Source organism: Cornus florida, unplaced genomic scaffold, assembly GCF_030987335.1.
Source record: "Cornus florida cultivar Cherokee Brave unplaced genomic scaffold, ASM3098733v1 CherokeeBrave_3.0.0_Hap2_Chr06, whole genome shotgun sequence".
In the NCBI taxonomy this organism is placed as follows: Eukaryota; Viridiplantae; Streptophyta; class Magnoliopsida; order Cornales; family Cornaceae; genus Cornus; species Cornus florida.
Window position 1 is genome coordinate 2,482,117 of NW_026775576.1, and position 22,628 is coordinate 2,504,744.

At 36.7% G+C, this 22,628-nt stretch overlaps 1 protein-coding gene across 1 annotated transcript; it reads right to left on the reverse strand.

Moving 5' to 3' along the window:
• Positions 1–322: 322 nt before the first annotated feature.
• LOC132313794 (protein FAR1-RELATED SEQUENCE 5-like) lies at positions 323–21,380 on the reverse strand. Its single transcript, XM_059812741.1, has 6 exons — positions 21,156–21,380; positions 12,215–12,685; positions 11,875–12,086; positions 11,469–11,718; positions 3,697–3,792; positions 323–448 (listed from the first exon to the last, which is right to left on the reverse strand). Exons 1-6 carry the CDS (start codon positions 21,378–21,380, stop codon positions 323–325), a joined length of 1,380 nt encoding a protein of 459 aa, XP_059668724.1.
• Positions 21,381–22,628: the final 1,248 nt, after the last annotated feature.

A 22,628-nucleotide genomic window follows, 5' to 3' on the forward strand; every position in this document is an offset into this window, starting at 1 on the left:
ATATAATATGCTTATTTGTCTTCATTTTTCTAAACATTGCCCCCATGCATATATACATATTTTTACATGAACTTTTAAATATATATGGCTTCATATTTCATTCAACATCACACATCATACACACATATTTCTTATACAGAAAAGAAAACACCATAATATAAACAGACATACAAGGCCCAAACCCAACCCAGCAACACTGGTTGCGAACCTTCCAAAAACTACGTCACACTTAACCTCCACACATACAAAAGGACACCCACCCCCTCCAAATCATTCCTTCACAACCACGCAAAAAGGGTCCTCCGAAATCCTTCGTCGTTCCTCAAGTTCCATCATCACTTGTGGCATCAGAATAGTTGAGAACTTCGACGACCATGTCGTCATCAGACTCGGCGTTCCACAGCTCTTCAAGCTTTCTCAGGCGCCGTTCCACCCTCGTCACCAACCTCTAGAGGCGAGTGAGGTCAGTCCCATAATTGTCAATTCGCATGATCAGATCTTGTAGCGTAGGTGGAGGATCTGGACTAGTGGGTGCTTGATGAACAGAGAAAGGACTGAAAGTGGGGTAATTGGGCCTGGGTCTGCTTGGTCTGTGGTTTAGTAGTGCGCCATTGCTGGTTGGCCTAGACGAAGACATGATGTTCATGGGTGCTTGGAACATTACTCAGCACATATATTTATAGCACAACTCGTGACACTGTGGGTGGGACGGGTGGTTGAACCGATTTATGTTTATAAGTCAATCCATGCATAAATATTCAACTACCCTAATTCTTGGATGGATAATACAAATTAAATTGATTTTATATTTGTAGTAGTTGAGAATTTATGTACGTACTTCTTACATTTTGTTAGGTAACTATTGGGATGTTGTATACAATACATATGTATAATTTCAAGCAAAATGAAGTAGTTTGTTTGTCTCATATCCTAAATATATAGTCTTTATTTTATATTTCATAAAATTTTATATCTCAATTTGACGATAATAATTTCGGACATATTTTTTTGAATTGATATAGGTTGTATAGGTTTATGAACTTATATGTATGAACTTATATCCTTGCCTTTCATTTACCAAAAAAATTTAACAAGGAGGAGGTTGGTATTTTAGAATACCTCTTTTTAGATGATTCATTTTTTTTTTTTTTTATCCAAGTACGTAAAACAATGTAGGAATGTTTTCTACACATTAGTTTATTTTTGTCTTGCCTTGTAATGTTTTCTACAAAAAAAACATAACAAATAAAAACAAAAAAAGAGGTAATTTAGAATACCCATTTCCCTATAATTATGATGGCTTTAATGGTAGAAATTTTGGAGTGACTGTGAATTGACACCCATTTCCTATCAATTTATAAACCAAATTGTCAGCATTTAACACCCCATTTATGGTAGTTTAGTTGCAATTTATTACATCATACATATTTGAATTTTTCTTTCCTTTTTCATGATCCATTGTCTAATATTATTCTTATTCATCATTTTTTTTTTCACACTACCCTCATGCATATATATAGTAACGTGAATTTATACATATATATGGCTTTATATTAATCGCTTCATATATTAATGTTCACACAGCATATATATAGCTTCATATATCATTTCATATCATATATCATACATATAATTATTACACAATAAAAAGCATACAAAAAAACACCATCATATAAACATACATAGAAGGTCCAAACCAAACATAGCAAAACAGAGAACCTTCCAAATACTACTTCACACCAAACTTCCGCACATCGATAAGGGGTCCTTCATAACCAGCCACCTCCAAAACAACCGTCCTTCCTCAGGTTCCATCGTCGCTTGTGGCGTCGGAGGAGTTGAGAACTTCCATGACCTGGTCGTTAGACTCTTCATTCCACAGCGCTTCAACCCTCTTAATGGGCCAATCCACCCTCCTCACCATACTCCATAGACGACTTAGGTCACTCCCAAAATTATCCATACGCATAATAAGGTATTGTAGGGTAGGGGGAGGATCTGCAGCAGAGGGTGCTTGACACACATAAATGGGACTGAAGGTTGGGTAATTGGGGCTGGTTGTGCGTCTTCTATGGTTTGGTAGCGCACCATTGGTTGGCCTAGAGGAAGACATTTTCTTGTGGGTGCTTCTATCCAAGCCTTATGACATATATTTATAGCAGAAGTGGTGGCATTGTGGGTGGGAGTGGTTATTGAAGGCATTTGTGATTCTAATCCATAGTTTAATTAATATTCAACTACCCTACACATTTATTATTCTGTTGGGATTCTCTTTACATATTATATTGATTTTATGTACGTATTTGTTGTGATTGTATGTACTATAGATATTGGGATTTTCTGTACGTATGCATTGCAATTTAATTTACGAATTTCTTGAGGTATTATGTACGTACGTGTGTGGTTGTTTGATTGGTTCATTTTTTATCCTTCAAATAACATAGTGAAACTTGTGCAAAGGTGAGTGTTAAAATTGGAGTGAATTTTTGTACAATAATGTGCTACAATTGCCAACATAAATGATTTAACATGTCTTTGATCCATGTAAGTAAAACAATGTAGGAACGTTTTCTGAATATTACTTTATTTTTGTCCTACCTTGTAATGTTTTGTAGTAAAAAATAATTTTTCTAAAAAAGACGAAAAGTGAGGTATTTTAGAATATCTCTTATTATACAGAACTCGATGATACTGGGACTCGAACCCAAGACAAAGGGTCAACATTTGCCAAAACCTAATCCAAGAGCCCATTGTTAGTCTTAGTGTTTGATTGGTACATTTTTTAAGCTTTCAGTAGCTTGAGTTACATTAATATTTCTGATCCATGAATTAATATTCAACTATCCCATTACACATTTATTATTGTGTTGGGATTATATTTACATATTATATTGATTGATGTCTTTGATTCATGTAGGTAAAACAATGTATAAATGTTTTGTACATATTACTTTATTGTTGTCCAACAGTCCCTAAAAAAAAAAACTAATTACATGAAAAAGGAGGTATTTTAAAATACCTCTTTTTCGACATTGCCACCCATTCATACTGATACTCGAACCCAGGACAAAGGGTCAACATTTGCTAACGCCTAAGCCAAGAGTCCATTATTGGTCTCGGTGTTCCATTGGTACATGTTTTTTTTATGCTTTAAGTAGCTTAGGTTCCATTAATATTTCTGAACAAACAGTCTATCCAATTTGATTGTGATTCTCTTATGTATTTCTTGCTTCCAAAACATGGTCATACCCAAAATAAGACATACATTTTGTAATGTTTGAATAGTGGATTTACAAAATATGGTGATACTCAACATGTGGAACATGTTATAAGCATGCACACAATGAATACAAGGTAAATTACATGACAGCTAAAGGTAATAAGGGCAGCCAAAGTAGGCCATAAACTTTGTACAAGATGTCCAAAAGATTAGAAGGATACACATAATCAATGATAAGTCAATTACATCACAAGTTTCTTCTCAATATTGAAAGAGTCGATGCTGAATTGGATGATTCATCCCTAACGTCATTGCCATTCCAGATGTTGGCGTCACATTTGCTTGCCCAGGTGTTTTGCAATTAAGCACAATGACAACAAATGTAATCCAAATAATTTTTGTAAACTGTTTTCTATTAGCACATTTATAATGAGAACAATGACAAAAACATTAGTGGAGAAAGAATAAATGATTACCTCATCACCTCCCAAATGATGAGCACTTGATTCATCATATGAAGAGGGCGTACTGAACAGTTGAGATGACAACATGGCTGGATCGCCAATATCAGTCTGAAATATTTATATTGTTAACAATACATATTAAGGTAGGACGAAGGGAGGCCTTAGGCAACCCCCATAATTCACTACTATATGATTTTAACCACACCATTAATCAGCTTTGTTTATCTGATATTCCAGTAGATAATGGATAATATATATGGGGTACTAAAAGGTTTAGTCAGACGAGAGTTTATGCAACGCTGGATCAAGGTCTTATGAACTAGGATTGGGATAATGTATTTCCAAGTTCACATATTATTCTTACTCCACAACATTCATTTCAGATCATAGGAGACTTAAACTGAACATTCCTTTGCACATTGGTGAAGGTCCAAAGCCTTTCGGATTTTTGTTGGTTTGGAATAAACAAACAGTGGTTCGCAATATTATGTCTGATTTATAGTCATGGGTGGGAATCCAATCCAGAAGCTACTGTACTATATTACATTGGTTAAAAGGGCTGTAAAAAATTGAAATTTTTGTAAAGTTTCAGTCTGTTTTGTTTTAGGTTATTGGTATTAGGAAGTCTCTTGAGCAAGTGCAATTGAGGTTAGCCAAGAATCTTATGAATGATGTTTTCATTGACGAGTAGGATATTAGACAAAAATTTGAATGTGCTAGCTTTAATGAAGCAATTCTTCTGTCTCATAAGACAAGAATTAGATGGATGAAGGACCAGAACCGGTGCACAAGGTTTTTGCATCAGCAAATTAAAGAGCATACTACTAGAACCAATATCACTGTCATTCAGGATGCGGCAGGGAATTTTATACATGATTATGGGCATATGAAAGATAATGAAGAACTTCATTTTATGGCATGATGAAGATATTATGCAGATACGAGTAATTTAAAATGGACGAAGCTTACTGTTCCCAAAAGAAGAAGGTGGTTTGGGGGTGACAACAGTTTTGGATATTGATTTACCTGACAACTGTGTATTAGCTTTAGATTATTTACTGTCCAAAGATAGGATTTCAGTGGTTGGGTATAGACATTGTTCATGTTTCCTAAGGAATACATCCTTTTGGCACGTCATGCCAAAGGTTTCAGATTCTTCTATATGGAAGAGTATAGTTGCCATTTGGGGGACTTCATGAAGATCAACTATAAGTATGTTATTGGAAAAAGGAACTGACATCAACATTTTTATTCATCCTTGGTGTGATGGTAAAATGATGTCAATTTTTTTTTCCACATATAGTTTTCGATCAAGAGTTTTGGGGATTTTATTGCTGTAGGTCAACGGAAAATGGATAATATTCCGACTGATCTACATTAGTGTTTTGCATTAGGTTTTAGTGTGAATTTTTATGATGTTGCCTAGTCTGGGCAGAGTTTGGTGTGGGATATGTCCAATGTGACCTTTGTAATATATTGTTTAGATGTAAAAAAAATTTAGTCCATTTTGGAAAAACAAAGAAAATAATGCATCTTAATTAGTCAAAGTACTTACATGGTTAGTTGATGAAGTACATGGTTTACAAATATTAAGTTGTCTGTTATGGAATACAGCTGGCGGTGTTACGTAAGATTCTTCATTAAGAAATTCGACTGGAATTTCTGCACCCTAAAATATTTCATATAAACACTATCAATGCACTTTTCAACATAATCAACATGTTAACCAACAATCATGAATGAATAGTAACTGCTTATATATAATATACTTGTAATAATACTCACATTCACTAACACGTAGGATGGGGTTGACAGACCATAGCTGCCACCGACGTCTTCCAAAACAACGGTTTCATTTGGTATCTAAAACAAAAAAAATGTTAGTTTCTTCCACTCACGAGTGTTTTATGACGAAGGATATAATGTTATGCATTTGAATTTATTTTCTTCACATGTTCAAATAGTTAAACAATGAAATATCAGTGTGTGCGATAGTAACATATACTTGGCCTATTGCTTTCGTTGACTTCCTCCTTTTCCCACTATTTAACTCCATGGTTGGTTTCTGCCTCTTAAATCATCCTTTAGAGGTACCTTTAACTTTCAGGGACATGGGAATTGTTCCACTGTTGCTTTTCACCCTTTTTTTCCATTAGCCTTAGTAATTTTCTCTGCAAACCTATAACCATAGGTTATTTGTACTATTCTTTTTTAGTCCAGTGCTTTTTCTAATAGATCATTATATCCTTCAGGGTCGTGCGATGCAATGGAAGATATTTCAGTTAGTATACGGCAAAGCGTCCTATGCTGTCGCCTAATCTCAAGTTGAGGATCCGGATTCACATCAGTGGAAACAATTTCCTCCAACCCACCATCTCTAGCATTTCTAGTCCATCTTTTTATTATATATCACGAAGGCAACTCATTCACAAACATGCAGTCTTTAAGGATTTTCAGACTATGCCTGCATAAATAGCCCTCTCTTTGAAATTTACAACATGAGCAAGACATGTGATGACTCTGGTTTTTAGGCCAGCGTGTCCTGTGATGAATCATAAGGATGATCCGATAACGGATCCGAAATGCGGAAGCAAAAATAGAACACAAGACTCTAAGAAGTCAAAGTGACCTTCCATGAGGTCGTGGAACTCAATAAGAACTGATGCGGAAGCAAAAGGTCAAAAATATGACAAATAAGCCCCCAAGGGCAAAATAGTTATTTTTAAAAAATGTGGATTCGGGTGCCACTGAGCACACCACTGGAAATATAATAAAAGAATAATCAGGATGGACTTAAGAATCGCATGATTCAGAGTCCGGACGAAGGAGAAACGGCCTGACGAAGAAAAACAAGCACTTAAGGCTAAAAGGGTAAACTGGTAATTATCTAGGAAGATCTGGGTGCAACCGAGCACACCGTTGGAAAGACAGCGAAAAATTAATCAAGTTAAAAAAAAATTCACTTGAATCGGAGTCCGGACGAAGGAGAAAAGCCCAAAAGAAGAAATGACGTCGCGGCGGCCCGACGAGGGGCCATGACAACCCCATGCGCACGCCCATGCGTGCGCCCATGCACGCCACGCACATGCTGAGTGCACCATGGCTGGCAGCAGCAGCCCAAAAGCTGCTATGTAATTTGTTTTTCAGAAAAATCCGGAACAGAGGCTGAATTTGGAGGCCTAGATGAATTTTTTTGCAAAAACACAAAGAGGAAACCCCCCTCAAAATTGAGTTTCCTATGTGAAACATATGATAATTCAAAAAAAAAACAATGTAGAATACCCGAAATGCCCCTCCATGAAATCTGGTCATGGAGGTCCAAAAAGCTGCTATTTTGAAAACTGAGAACTGAACTTCGTAAGCGATTTCCAATATCAAGACGACATTTTCTGGAAAAACACGGAAAAGAAACCCTCCCTAAAATCATGTTTTCTATTCAACCATGTTGAAAGAAGAAAATAAAACCACCGTGAAAAGTCTATAATTCCCCTAGATCAGAATATGCAAAAAAAGTGCGAAATGAATTCACAAGAGGCTCAAAACACAAACGATAAGGTTTTGCCCGGAAACGACTATGCACGCGAACGTAACTTACCTATTTGGATGTGCTACAATAGTCCACGACTTAAAAATACCACCGATACAAAATCCGACCCCCCAACGGGCAAAAAGGCAAAAATGGAACTTAGAATGAAAACTCATAATCCAAAAATACAAAACGGGATCAAATGACCGTTTAACCCTTGGCCACACTTCATACAAGATTAATAAGACCCTATGAAAGAATGAAAATGGAATTCCCACACCCGATGCAACCATGGTGAAGCAATGACTTGCGATTTTTTAAGGTTTTCATAATATTTCATGAAGTTTAAAAGTTGTATAGAATGCAATACACATGTCATTGGCCTCCAGCCTCATCTCATACATGTCAAATACATTGAAAGGAGTGCACTTATGTACACATTACATACATGGAATCAAATATACATATTTTGACATATAAGTCTACAAAATGAAATTTCATGCTAACATTTGCATGAAATGGAAACTTGAAAGCTACACGACATCCAAGGAATGCTAGGCGTCACGAACCAAGTCTTCGTACCTGAAATATACCCCAGTATCGTAGGGGTGAGTAACATAAAGCTACTCGTAGGAGATGAGCATGCATCGACCTAGCATTTTATAAATTTATCACTTTAAGGTGAAACATGTTAAAGGGGCTCATGCCACCTAACGTCTATGTCCAAGTGAGACTCGGGGAGCAGCCTAAGCTACCTTAGAGTCTAAGCAACAAGAATCATGATATACATACGTGTATGAAACGAATCATGGTTGGGATAATCCAAAGAACACGACAAGAAGAATGCTTGAGCATAGATTAACATGAATTGCATTTTCAATACAATTGAACTAGGTCTAGAATAATCCATACAACATGACAAAAGCATATTTGAATACAAGTTAACAAGAATCACATTATCCATGCAATTCAACAACAAAAGAGCATGTTATACAATGCAACAAGGTTTAAGTTCTCAAAGCCATCAACTTGGAGTCTAAAGCACAAAATAACAGTAGTGGTTCATGCCACCTAATGTCTATGTTATAAATGAATCAATATGATCAATCCTAATCTCTATTAGAACGTCAAAACACGATTTTCAATATCGATGCAATTTAACCAACATTGGAACTTCCAATACAACGCATAAAGCATAATTTCGCAAAGTTAACATCCTGTAACTTAAAATGGAACGACAAATAAGAAATAACAAGTTACAACATCATCTAGTTATCAACTTGAAAATGAAATGCGAAATCAAACAAAGTGGATACTCAGACGTCACACCGGATCAGACCGACAACATAGTTACTTTAGGGTTACTAGCCCATGGGTAACCTCCCTATGTGCGCACTAGACCATCTAGAGGGACTATTCCCCGTACTAGAACCACGTCCTAGCCATAGTCAAACAACGACATCCCCAAGTTTCCAAAATCAACAAGTTGTGCAACAACGCATATATCAACAGGAATATGCAAGATAATCAACTATCTACTAAGCACAACCAAATTTGGAAACCTATACAATGCATGCTCTAAATCCACAACTAATATGATGTGATGAATGTCGAATCTTCAGTGTGCGATTCGCTACACACTATGCATGAATGATTTTAAATACGAAATGTGCAAATCATTACACAAGGCAACAATATATTCAATAAGGAAAACATATTCTCATGAGTATAAACATAGGAACTATGTTATCCAATGCTCAAAACATAACCAAATGAATATACAATAAGTCCATGTCCAGGATTTTGATATAGAAACGACTTTCAAACACAATTAAATCCATGGCTCAATTCGATATAATTTAATTAAATAAAAATAATTAAATTCCCTAGATTCTAATTCAATTCCAAATAACCTCAAATTAATACATATTACAGAACATGGCATGGTCATCACCTATATCCATTCTAAAACTCAATTAGATTATTGGAACAACAAAGTAGAACTCTAATTAAATCATGCTAATTTAATTACCAAGGTTCTAAAGTAACTTTAAATGGTCCACAATTAATATATACTAGTAAACAAGTCACGGCCAATACAAATATCAAGTTAAAATCTTAATTAAGCTAATAGGACCACAAAATAGATTTTAATTAATTCTTTTAATTAAAATCTTTAGATTTTCAAACTTAACCAAATGTTCTCAATTTAACATATCTTAGAGAACATGCCAAGGACTAATGTAATATCACATTACAAGCTTATTTCATTCAATTTAAGATCATGTGAATTAAACTTTCACTAAAGTTAAATATAAAACAAAAGTTGCAATTCTCATGCAATAAATCCCAATTTAATATATGTGAACAACCATACCAAAACTTAATTTTCTAGCATGCCATAATACAATTCCAAGTTGTATATCACCATGAGGATTAAATCTTAAACATGGAATTTAATTAAATACAAGGTTTCAAAACCTAACCGAATATTCTAAATCAAATATATGTGAAGCTATATGGCATGTAAATCAAGAATATCAAGTCGGAATTTAAATAGAGTGAATAGTGCACTCGGGACAAATTAATTAATAATTACTTATTTTTAAAACACCTCCAATCACTTTCAAATTCAACCATGTTGGAGAGCATGCTAAGGCCTAATTTAATATGCTAACACATATTGCTTTCAAGTTAGTTAGGCCATGTGAATTAATCTTTCACCTAAGATAAATATTAAATAAAATCTTTAATACTTATTCAAATGTTCCAATTTTAATACACGACAATGAGCATATCAAGGGGCAATATAAAATCATGCTACATGTTTAAACCTAGTCATGAGCAACCGGGAAAATTAGATCCCGTACAAGAAAAATAAATAATAAAATCTCTAGATTTTATATTTAATCATGCAAACAAGTATTATAAGCATCACAAGCATGCTATATAATAAGAATTTAAACCTAGAACATCTCCCACCTCATTTTGAGATGAAAATCTCAAATGCCATCAAAATAGAACGGCTCCGAATCCGATGAAACTACTAGATTTTGTCGGGGACAACGCCGTGAACATAACCCCCATGAAAGCCCCAACAAAATCATAACTTGACATCAAAACCAAACTCAAGAAATGGTCAAAATTGAATTCTAACAAGGGGGAAAGGTAGAGCACGGCGAGGGGAACAACAAACGTTAAGGCCGAAGACTTTCCATCAAGGAATAGTGAACCAAAAGAGGAGAGAGAAGATGGCAGCACCCCTTGGGCTGCCATGGGAGCTCCAGGTCGTGCATGAAGAGGGGAGAAGGTGAAAAATGAAATATCTCACCCCCCTTTTATAGAAATCTCAAAAAGTGCCCTAAACGGGCCCCGTTGGGTCCGAAAAAGTAAAATTGGAGCAGACGCGCTCAAATGGAAAAACTTTGTGAACAAAAAAGATTCAAAATGATAAAATATAAACAACAGAAGAAACGGCGTCAAAAGCTGAGTCCCGAGCAGAAAGTTATGCCCAAAACAAGTTTGGCGCAAATTGGGGCCAAAAACCCTGAAACTGGAAAACATCGATCAGGAGGAAATTCCAAGAGTACACAACTCGACGAAATGTGAAAATGAATCCTGTACGAGGATCCAGGCTCAAAACAAGACATTTTGCAATAACTTTCATTAATTGCACAATGGCCCCTCTAAAAAGTGAAAACTGCACTTATAGCCCAGAATGAAAATATCTTCCAAAAATATTTTCTTAAAAACCCCTAAAATAAAATATCTTCAAAAGATATTTACGAAAAACATCCCAAGAAAAGAAAATAATTTCAAAGAACTTTGCATCCATGCCCCTATGGACACCGGGAGCAACCAGAGTACTTTCTTGCAAAAGTAAAGATACGTATTTCGAGGAAACCACTCAAGATGAAAGCACGTGAAGTCAAAAACCAACTCTGAGCATGAGAAGTGAGGTTGTGCCAAAAACTGACAAACGAAGATAAGACAGAATAGGGAAAATGACGAAATAGCCCATAGTGCGAAAAAAGAAAAATGTGAAAATGACTCGGTCCTCAAAGGAAGTTGTCAATCCACGGAAAAGAGTCTCAGGAACCAATTCCGAGCACTCGAGATGACACTAAGCGACATGAAACAGAGCTCAGAAAAGAAAATTAAACAAAAAAATTTAATTCGTAAAATTTTAGGAAAAAAGGAAAGGAGGGAAAATTTTCAGGTCGTTACAAGACAATTCATCTTCAAATGTCCTGCTCACATGATGTTGCACCCCATCCTCACCAGCAACTTTATAAGCACGATGTCCATTTTTATCCAAGTTAGTGCAACTAATAACAGCCTGACTCGCAAGAGCGGCTAAAAACTCCTCCTGGAAAAGTTGAAATATTACTTTGGTGTACACCTTCCCCGCTTGACGTAATATGTGGCACTTTATTTTTAGTTCCGGTTGACTCTCCACCAAGCCATACTCGGCTTCATACTCTTTGTACCACTTGTCGGACAACAATCTGTCAAAGTGTGTGAAGAATTCTAGTAGAATAAGTTGTCTGGAAAGGTAATACTTTAATTGACCATTGAAGCTTTCACTCAATTGTGTGCTACTCATTCTTGCAGACCAGTCGTGTTAGACAAATGCTAGGGCCCATTTATGTCTCAAATCTAACAAAGTGGAAAGCCACTTATTACCAGCAACACCATACTCTGTAATCATTAAATCCCATTCCCTGATAAAATCATCCCCTTTCTCAATTTGGAACATTAATTTTGAGATGACCTTCTTTATTCCTTCAACGTGTTTAAACAGAAACAGTAGGTTCTTCTGCGCGTTATTCATTAAGTGCCAAACACATAAATGATGCTTTGTCACCAGCATGACCTGCACGATTACTTAACTTAATACCCGTGTTGCAAACATGCAAATCCAAAAAAATACAACCGACTGAAATAATACAATTGTTTTAGCATGAAACAATACAAGAATGGAGATGCATGAAAGTTATTCACCTGCTTTAATGCCTTCGCCATTGTAGCGTCTTGATCCGTAATAATTGTCTTTGGCGCTTTTCTACCCATCGCTTTCAAGAACGTTTCAAATAACCAGACAAACGAATCCGCTGTCTCATCATACATTAAGGCTGCTCTAAATACAGCGGTCTCCCAGTGATGATTCATACCCAAGAAAATTGCAAATGGTCTGTTGCCGTGTACTACTTTATACGTTATGTCGAAACTGATAACATCTCCAAACTGGCCATAATCAATGTTCATTTTACAATCTGACCAGAATATGTTCGTAATCATTTGCTCAGTATCCAATTTCAAGGAATAGAAGAATAAAGGATCTTCACAACCACGCGTCTCAAAATAATCCACAAGCCATGCCGCCTCTCCATAAAGAAGCTCCTTTTGTCTTTGCGTCCTTCGATAATTTTTAAGATCCACTTTCAAGTACCCAACTGATTCTTTGCCACCAGACTACCTTCCCATCAACTCATATGCATTACAAGCTGGAACTCCTGAATCCGAAGCTAACTCAACATTAATGGCCTGGACTGAGGAAATTCGTCGCTGGGATAGCATCATGTGGCTGCATTCAACAATTATGATTGGATGGTTATGACTTTCTACAAATTTAGAAACTATGTACTTTGCCTTTGTCTTGTTATATATAATAACTGTGATGGCCCAAGTTTTGTAAACCCGGTGCGTCAGTGATGACCAAAAGATGACTCGATAATGGATCCGAAATGCGGAAGCGAAAGGTGAAACAACGGTCTCTAGAGATACAATGCGTCTCTAAGACACCAATGTGACCCTCAATGAGGTCACAGAACCTAAAGGAAACAAATGCAGAAGTTTCGTTTAAAAAACGGACAAAAAGAACCTAAGGGCAAAATGGTTATTTTGCAAAAAGTGGATTTAGGTGCTATCGAGCACACCGCTGGAAAGACAATGACAAATTAGTCAAGTGCAAAAATTTTTTTACTCAATTTGGAGTCCGACGGGGGACAAAGGTCAAAAACAAAAATGATGTCGTGGCAGTTCGACGAGGACAACCCACCACTGCTGCAACTGAGAGTAAAAACGGGCATCTAAACGGACTTTTTTGGAAACACTCAAAGAAGAAACCCCCCCTAAAATCAAGTTTCCTACCCCGATTGTGAACAGAAACAAAAAAAATGTATTGTAAAATTCCCAGAATGCCCCCAAGAAAATCAGGTCAAAAGGAAAAAAACTAATCCGAGCTACTGCCCAAGTTTTGGAAATAGGGCTTCGGGAGGTTTTTAAATTGCCTAAATTGAAAATGCAATCTTAAAATGCACCCACAAGACCTTCAAAAGTTTCGGATCAGTCGTGACTATTTTCAAAAAAAAGTCAATGAATAGTACCAACTACATTTGTACTAAAAATTTACAAAACCTAGCAGCAAGGATTTTTCGGAAAAATATTGATTTTTAAGGGTCAAGATGATGTTTTCTGGAAAACACAAAGAAGAAAACCCCCACAAAATTGAGTTTTCTATGTTACAGGAAAGGAAAAATGAAAAAAACGCATTATGAAATACCCAAAATGCCCCTAGAACAGAATAGGGTAAACCTCCCCAAAAATGCTACTTAGAGTTTTTGTTTCATCAAGGAAGGTATTGTTTGCCAAAATGAGCATGCAAGTGTATGTAATATGATAAAATAGATGTGCTACAATGGCCTATGGCCTCATTTCAATACATTTACAACATTTGACATGTCAAACCTCCAAGTTAGAAAAATTACATTTCATAGACAAATCATGAACATGCTAACACTTGCATGTGAACAACAATACTTCTAAAGAAGCTCAACTCAGCAAATCACCCAAGCAATTGCAATCTCCAATCTTGTATCATGTACTTGAAATATGCCCCAGTATCGTAGGGGTGAGTAACATAAAGCTACTCGTAGGAAATGAGCATGCATCAACCTAAAGTTTTGCAAGTTGCATGATTTAATTATTGTGGTTCATTCCACCTAACGTCTATGTCAAGGTGAGACTCAGGGAGCATCCTAGCTACCTAAGATCATTTCTAGCATCAATTACCTTATTCATGCAATTTTAACAACATAGAGTCATGCTTACACAAAGCAACAACATAGGAGCATGCTTACACAAAGCAACAACATAGTGGTTCTCAAGGTTATCAACTTGAAGTCTAAAATGCAACATCAACTAAATATAAAAATTTAGCATAATTAGAATATCTAATACCACACATCAAGACATAGATTCTCTAGGTTATCAACTAGCAATCTAAAAGTGTGAAATCAACTAAATATATTAATTTAGTATGGATGTACTTAACAACATCAAATCGCCAATTACCAAAACCACAAGTTACAATTAAACATTGGTTGTTAACTTGGAATTGAATGCGAAATCAAATAGTGGAAGACTTGGACATCACAGCTCGGATTTCCGCCGAGACAAGGCAAATTTGGAGCTACTAACCCCCAGGCAGCTTACCCAGCGCGCGAACTTTATAGGGCTAATTTGGAGCTACTAACCCCCAGGCAGCCTACCCAACGCGCGAACTTTTGACTTAGATGACTTTTGTCCCCGTACTAGAGCCAAACCCTAGCCATCACAGCTTAACAATGTCCCAAGCAACTCCAAAATAAATAAGTTAGCAACTTATATACGTATTAAACAGTACACGAAACTACTTTCATGCACACAACACATGCTCTAAATCCACAACAACTATAGGATGACAATGTCAAATCTTTAGAGCGCGATTCGTTACGTGCTATAATAACATCACATGTCGAATCTTCAGTGTGCGATTCGTTACACGCTATAACAATATAATCCAATATTGAAAAAATAATTTATAAATCTATTACAAGTCTAAAATCATGCTTCAAACATACTATCAATGCCAATTTCAGGATTTAATCATTAAAGCAATAGAAACGGAATTTAATCAAATAAACTAATTAAATTCCCTAGCTTTCAAATCTCAATCAAATAGCCCCTAATCAATGCATATTATACAATATAGCATAGTATATACATACATTCACTAAAATCTCAATTAGGCCAATGGCACAACAAGGTAGAATTTAATTATATCATGATAATTGAACAGCTAAATTTCAAAGTAACTTCAAATGGTCCCAATTTAATATATACTAGTACACAAGTCCTAGTCATCATGATTATCAAGTAAAAAACTTAATTGGGCCAAGGGAACCATTAAATAGATTTTAATTAATCATTTAATTTAAAATCTCTAGATTTTCATACTTGTCCAAATACTCTCAAATTAAAGTATGTTAACAAACATGCTAAGACTTAATTTAAAAGCATACTACAAATTCATTTCATGAAAAGTATGGCCATGGGATTTAATCTTTCACCAAAGATAAATATTAAATAAAAAGTGCAATTCTTATTCAATTAATCCTAATTTAATATATGTTAACAAACATATTGAAACATGATTTTCTAGCATGCCACAATTCTATTCTAAGTTATACACATCCTTGTGAATTAAATTTTATACAAAGAAATAATTAATACTAATTTTTGAGAATTATACAAGGCATGCAATTAAGTTGTATAATCATGGTAAACACTCAATACAACACACAGAAAAGCCTAGAACATCCCCTACCTCAATTTGAGATGAAAATCTCAAAAGCCACCAAATGGAAACCGTTCTGAATCCGACGAAACTTCTAAGTTTTGTTGGGGACTACACAGTGCACATAACTCCCAAGGAAGCCCCATCAAAATCACAACTTGACTTCAAACCCAAACTCAAAGGATGGTCAGAAATGGGTTCTAATAAGGGTGAAAGAAGCACGTAGTCAACACGAACACTAAACGCAAAGGCCCTTCTATGTTTTGACGAAGGAATGAAGCTCAAAAGAGGAGAGAGAAGGTGGCAGCCTCCCTTAGGCTGCCATGGAAGCTTTAGGTCATGCAAGAGAGTGGGGAAGATGAAAAAATAAAATATCTCACCCCCTTTTATAGAAATCTCAAAAAGTGCCCCGAACGGGCCTTGCCGGGTCTGAAAAAGTGAAATTTGAGCAAACGAGCTCAAATGACAAAACTATGTGAATAAAAAAGATTTAAAATGAGAAAATATGAACAACAAAAGAAACAGCGTCAAAAACTGAGTCCCGAGCAGAAAGTTATGCCCCAAACAAGTTTGGCGCTAACCGGGGACAGAAACCTTGAAACTGGAAAATAATGACCAGAAGGAATTTCTAAGAGTACACGACTCGACAAAAAGTGAAAATGAATCCCGTACGAGGATCTAGGCTCAAAACAAGGCATTTAGCAATAACTTTCATTAATTGCACAATGGCCCCTCCAAAAAGTGAAAACTGCACTTATGGCCCAGAATGAAAATATCTTCCAAAAATATTTTCTTAAAAACCTCTGAAATAAAATATCTTCAAAAGATATTTACGAAAAACACCCCAAGAAAAGAAAATAATTTAAAAGAACTTTGCACCCATGCCCCTATGGACACCGGGAGTAACTAGAGTACTTTCTTGCAAAAGTAAAGATACGTATTTCATGGAAACCACTCAAGATGGAGATACATGAAGTCAAAAACCAACTTCGAACACAAGAAGTGTGGTTATGCCAACAAAGTGTCAAACGGGGAAAAGACAAAATAGGAAAAGGACGAAAAGTGAATAGTGTCGAAAAACGAAAAATGTGGAAACGACTCGGTCCTCTAAGGAAGTTGTCAATCCACAGAAAAAAGTCTTGGAAATCACTCTAGAGCACTCGAGATGACACTAAGCGAAGAGGAACTGAACTCAGAAAGGAAAGACAACAGAAAAAAAATATCTGTGAAAATCCGGGTCGTTACAATCTTCCCACCTTAAAGGGATTTCATCCCCGAAATCCAGCCCCAACCAAAATAAAAAGGCGAAGCCAGGATAACTATGGAGTACATCTCCGAGTATCCCACACAACACGATACAAAAGCAATCCCAAAGCTGAAAGACAACGCATAAACCAATGTCATTCGCACCCACGTGCTAATGACAGGACAACCTCTCAAAAGGAAAGTGACTAAATGGCCACCCAACAAGTCGGAACTCACACATAGAACCCAAGGTGAGACAAAGGAACGGAAGACAATAACCGTAAACATCCTTCTAGATGAACCATCATACCGATCCAACAACGACCACCAAAAGATCTCCAAGAGAACCACGTATCATATCAGGGTACCGAACAAGACGATGCGGCAGTACGAATAGCGACCAGAACCCGCCCACGACGTACTCAAATGTATGGTAGCAATGACAGTGCCTAGTGCCCGCCCACACTTACTTGTCAGTAAGGTAGCATCGACGATAACTAGTACTCGCCCACAACACACAACTTTGTACGGTAGCATGGCAGTATAAGGCACTAATTCATAACCTGCCCCCCACTAGGTCTACCCAAGGAACCTCTCGATACAAATGACATCAATGTCAAAAATGATCATTGCCAAAAGCACTACGGAGACTAATATTTTGTGAGAGTTGAAATATGGTCCAAAGATGTTTGGCTAGACCATCCTAGCTAATCCCAAAACTCTGACAACAATGCCATAGGTATCGCTATGCTTAAGGCCTTAAATCCTCAATACAACAAAACCAACATCTCCAATATCTCAAAATACCCCTATTAACAACATTAATCAGGAATCCAAAACCTGACAAGCAAATCAACGCCTACAGAAATCAAAACGAACCTCACAATAAGACATTTCATCGAAAGTCCTTCACATCTTCCTGAAACAGATCAACTACAAGACTACACCGTAATCAAACATCAGATCCATATCCCTATCACGGATAACTAAATCCTCAAAATACAAATCCACCAAGTGGCACACATATCAAAATGCCAACAACTAAGGTCACAAGATGAATCTCTCAAAACTATGCTTGGCAACACCAAGCTAAATCAAAATTTCTCAATTTCTATCGATCTATAAACAACCACTGGAACTATGATTCCTCAAAGCCATGCCTAGTTATAACTAGGATGGGAAACTCCACAACAAGCCATATCCAACAGCGATCCTCCAAAACTCCTCCTAAAAGTTAACCACATCCAGACCCCCAAAACGGAAACAAGTCTCTAAAAGACATTCTCAAAAGAGCATCGAGCTCACCTCACAATCAAACAAATCCTCAATGATATGGACACAAGTCCCCATAAAATGATCTCACACCAATCAACTCACTCCGAGCACCACAATTCCATCAACAACCAAAGCAAAAACTCCCCAAGGAAGACACGAAAGAAAGGGAATCACCAGTCCTAAAAAGGACAACACCACAACCCCATCTCTGAAATAAAAGACAACAAGGTCAAAGACTTCACCCCCTACATGGAAGTAAGTCGACCAAAATCCATCAAATCCTCACCAAGGACTCAAAACAACAATGGTGATCCTCACGGGCCAACCAACCAAGAACTGCGCACAACGCAACGAAAAGAAGAGACTCACTCCTTGTAAGGTCCTTAACACGAACCAAGAAAAGAGAAGAAACCCTATCCTCCTACAAGTGTCGATATGATAAACACGAAAATGGAGCATCCTTCCTACCTTAGGGAAGTGGACAGCTCAAGATGGAACAAATGTGATAACTCCTCTATAAGGAATCTCACAACGAAACTCTTATGGAAACCCACATACACACTACGTGCGACTGAGGAGAAACAAAAGGGAACCCAAACCTGGAAGTCATGCATGTGACAAGGAATGCAACTACCAAAAAGAAATCTACTCACATAGATAAAAATCAAAGGTACATGCAATACGTCTCCACGTAAGCACAAAAACATGTCATTAAAGCGTAATAACAGTATGACATCTCTAAGCATATATGGAAGGCATGCTAATGCCACACAACAAGAAGGCAAATGTGGATACATCTCCATCTACTCATGCATCACAACATCATAATTCATTCTACTAACATGGTAGTAAATGAAACTGCAAAAGATAAAATGATGTAACAATGAACCCTATGGACATCGTGTCCTAGAGTGTCTAAGCAAAAGGAAAGACCAGTCCTAGCCATAAACTGTCTCCAAAAACCAATACGACATCAACCTGTCTCAAAACAAATGTGAGCCCTTACCACAATGGTAAGACTCTAACAATCTAACTCCAAATCTAGAGGTGACACTACAAGTGACGCTAACAATGCAATGCTCTTTCTACCCGAAGCATCAATCAATTGACTTAATCCCAAAAGTGTTATCACTCAAGGAGAACTCCAAAGAAAATGGCAACTATAGCCATGCCAACAACAACCAAATCAATCACCACGACTGATCCCCAAAACAAACACCATCATCATCGATCAAAAGGACAACACCTATCAAAACAAAATCGACACTGATTCCATCCGAACTGCATATGTAGCATGCCAGTACGGTAGCATGACAGTGCCATTCACCTGCCCACAACGTACCCACCCACAAAAAACACAAGTTCCAGAGGAATTATCCTGAACAATCAAGGATCGTAAGAGGTCCATAACCTCATAATGGCCCCAAACCAACAAATCCAGCACTATGGTAACGCCAAACAACTCATCTCACGAGAGCCTAAACAAAAGGTGACCATCCACCTACCTTAAAACCAATATTAGGTCGACAACAACTTATACTACCACGAAACTGTGACTACAATCACCATTAACCTCAACTCATGCCTCAATGACCAATCCCGCGTCATGCCAAATATGCAACATAAGTATTCATATACAATTCTAATCTAGCATACGTCACATGTCATGCTCTTTATATTAGAATAAAACAATGCTAAATGAACGTCATACAACATGTAGCACATAAGCACATAAGCATGTTATCAACCAAAACATGTTATCATAAAGCATATAAACACATAGAGCATGGCAACAAAAGCATGATATGCACCCAAAACCCATCGTCCTAAGGTTTTCAAACCTAGGAGCTCTGATACCACTTGTGACGGCCCAAGTTTTGTAAACCCGGTGCGTCAGTGATGACCAAAAGATGACCCAATAATGGATCCAAAATGCGGAAGCGAGAGATGAAACAACGGTCTCTAGAGATACAATGCGTCTCTAAGACACCAATGTGACCCTCAATGAGGTCACGGAACCCAAAGGAAACAAATGCAGAAGTGTCGTTTCACAAACGGACAAAAAGAACCTAGGGGCAAAATGGTCATTTTGTAAAAAGTGGATTCAGGTGCTATCGAGCACACCGCTGGAAAGACAATGACAAATTAGTCAAGTTCAATTTTTTTTTTACTCAATTTGGAGTCCGGACGGGGGAGAAAGGTCAAAAACAAAAATGATGTCGTGGCGGCCAGACGAGGACAACCCACCACTGTTGCAACTAAGAGTAAAAAGGGGCATCTAAACGGACTTTTTTGGAAAAACTCAAAGAAGAAACCCCCTTAAAATCAAGTTTGCTACCAAAAATATTTTCTTAAAAACCCCTGAAATAAAATATCTTCAAAAGATATTTACGAAAAACACCCCAAGAAAAGAAAATAATTTTAAAGAACTTTGCATCCATGACCCTATGGACACCGGGAGCAACCAGAGTACTTTCTTGCAAAAGTAAAGATACGTATTTCGTGGAAACCACTCAAGATGGAGATACATGAAGTCAAAAACCAACTTCAAACACAAGAAGTGTGGTTATGCCAACAAAGTGTCAAACGGGTTAAAGACAAAATAGGGAAAAGGACGAAAAGTGAATAGTGTCGAAAAACGAAAAATGTGGAAATGACTCGGTCCTCAAAGGAAGTTGTCAATCCACAGAAAAGAGTCTCAGAAATAACTCCAGAGCACTCGAGATGACACTAAGCGAAGAGGAACTGAACTCAGAAAGAAAAGACAATGGAAAAAAAAATATCCTTGAAAATCCGGGTCATTACAATAACCATTCGTGCACCACATTTGGTTCGTGTTTCAGCCTGGGGAGTCTTTCTAAATACATCCCGTTTGTCAATCCCCTTCACACCTTCCTTGCTACAAACAAACACCCTCGATGTAATTCTTCCATTAACTTTATTGCCATACTCCTTCCGGATGCTAAAACCAATTCGACCACCACATGCATTGGAAAAATCATATGCCCCTTCCTCACTATCAAACTCCATTTTATACCTTGGTTTCCATTTCATCACTTCTGGTTCTACAATAACAACGTTTCGTCCATTTGTTGTGTCTTGAATATTATTTACTTCACCTTGCATCTGAACGCCTCAAATATAAAACCTTTTCTCACATATGCACAAAATATTGAATTAACAAAAAATAATTTTACTTCTACATCCCAAGTATGTTCCATCTCAATGGCTCAAATACAAAACATTTTCACATGTAGGACCAATCAAATAAAAAACCTTTCATATGTATGAGAAATTAAATTTGACATATATCTCATTCATTTCATTTCTTTACATATATCAATCAAGTATATCCCAGACAAATGACGATAAAAATCCTCGTTGCTACAACAGAACATATATGTCCAAACAACTGATGCTAATTTCACATACACTTTCTGAAAATGTTAGGATTAATATTACACAAAATTTGGGATTTGCGTTACCAAACAGTTGGGATTCGCCTTATGAAATAGTTGGGACTCACCTTAGGAAAAGTTTGGAATGTACCTTTCAAGAAGTTGGGATGTGATTTACGAAACCTTTGGGATTCACATTAGGAAAATTTTGGGATATACTGCTCAAATACTTTGGGATTTATGCTACAAAAATTTTGGGGTGTAAGTTAGGAAAATGTTGTGACTCACTTTACAAAAATATTGGAATGTAGATAAGGAAGAATTTGGGATGCCTTTTAGGAGAAATTTGGGATGTAACTTAGGAAAATGTTGTGATGCAAGCCCAACGACCAAACATTTTCTTAACATTGTAACATTCACACTCTGAAACACTCTTTTCTAGCCAGTTATGTACCCTAAAAATCCTTTCATTTTTTATCATCACAAATAAACATTCAAACCCCTCATAATTGCACAATAAAATAGCAATCAATTCAAATTCACCAATAATTTTCTATTTCTGGGTTTTGGGATGTACGCTAGGAAAATGTTGTGACTCACTTTACAAAAATATTGGAATGTAAATAAGAAAGAGTTTGGGATGCTTATAAGGAGAAAGTTGGGATACAACTTAGGAAATTGTTGCGATGCAACCCCAACGACCAAACATTTTCTTAACATTGTAACACTCACACTCTGGAACACTCTTTTCTGGCCAGTAATGAACCCTACAAATCCTCTCATTTTTTATCCTCACAAAAAAACATTAAAACCCCTAATAATTGAACAATAAAATAACGATCAATTAAATTCACCAATAATTTTCTATTTTTGAGTTTCT

What these genes read in the sequence shown, in the direction of transcription:
- LOC132313794 (XM_059812741.1), bottom strand. Translation starts at nt 21,380, where the DNA reads ATGGAGTTTGATAGTGAGGAAGGGGCATATGATTTTTCCAATGCATGT. An exon ending in GTGGTGCACGAATGGTTATT is followed by an intron (nt 12,686 to 21,155) that starts GTAATGACCCGG and finishes ATGGGAAGGTAG; the next exon opens with TCTGGTGGCAAAGAATCAGT. An exon ending in AATAAGTGGCTTTCCACTTT is followed by an intron (nt 11,719 to 11,874) that starts GTTAGATTTGAG and finishes ACACTTTGACAG; the next exon opens with ATTGTTGTCCGACAAGTGGT.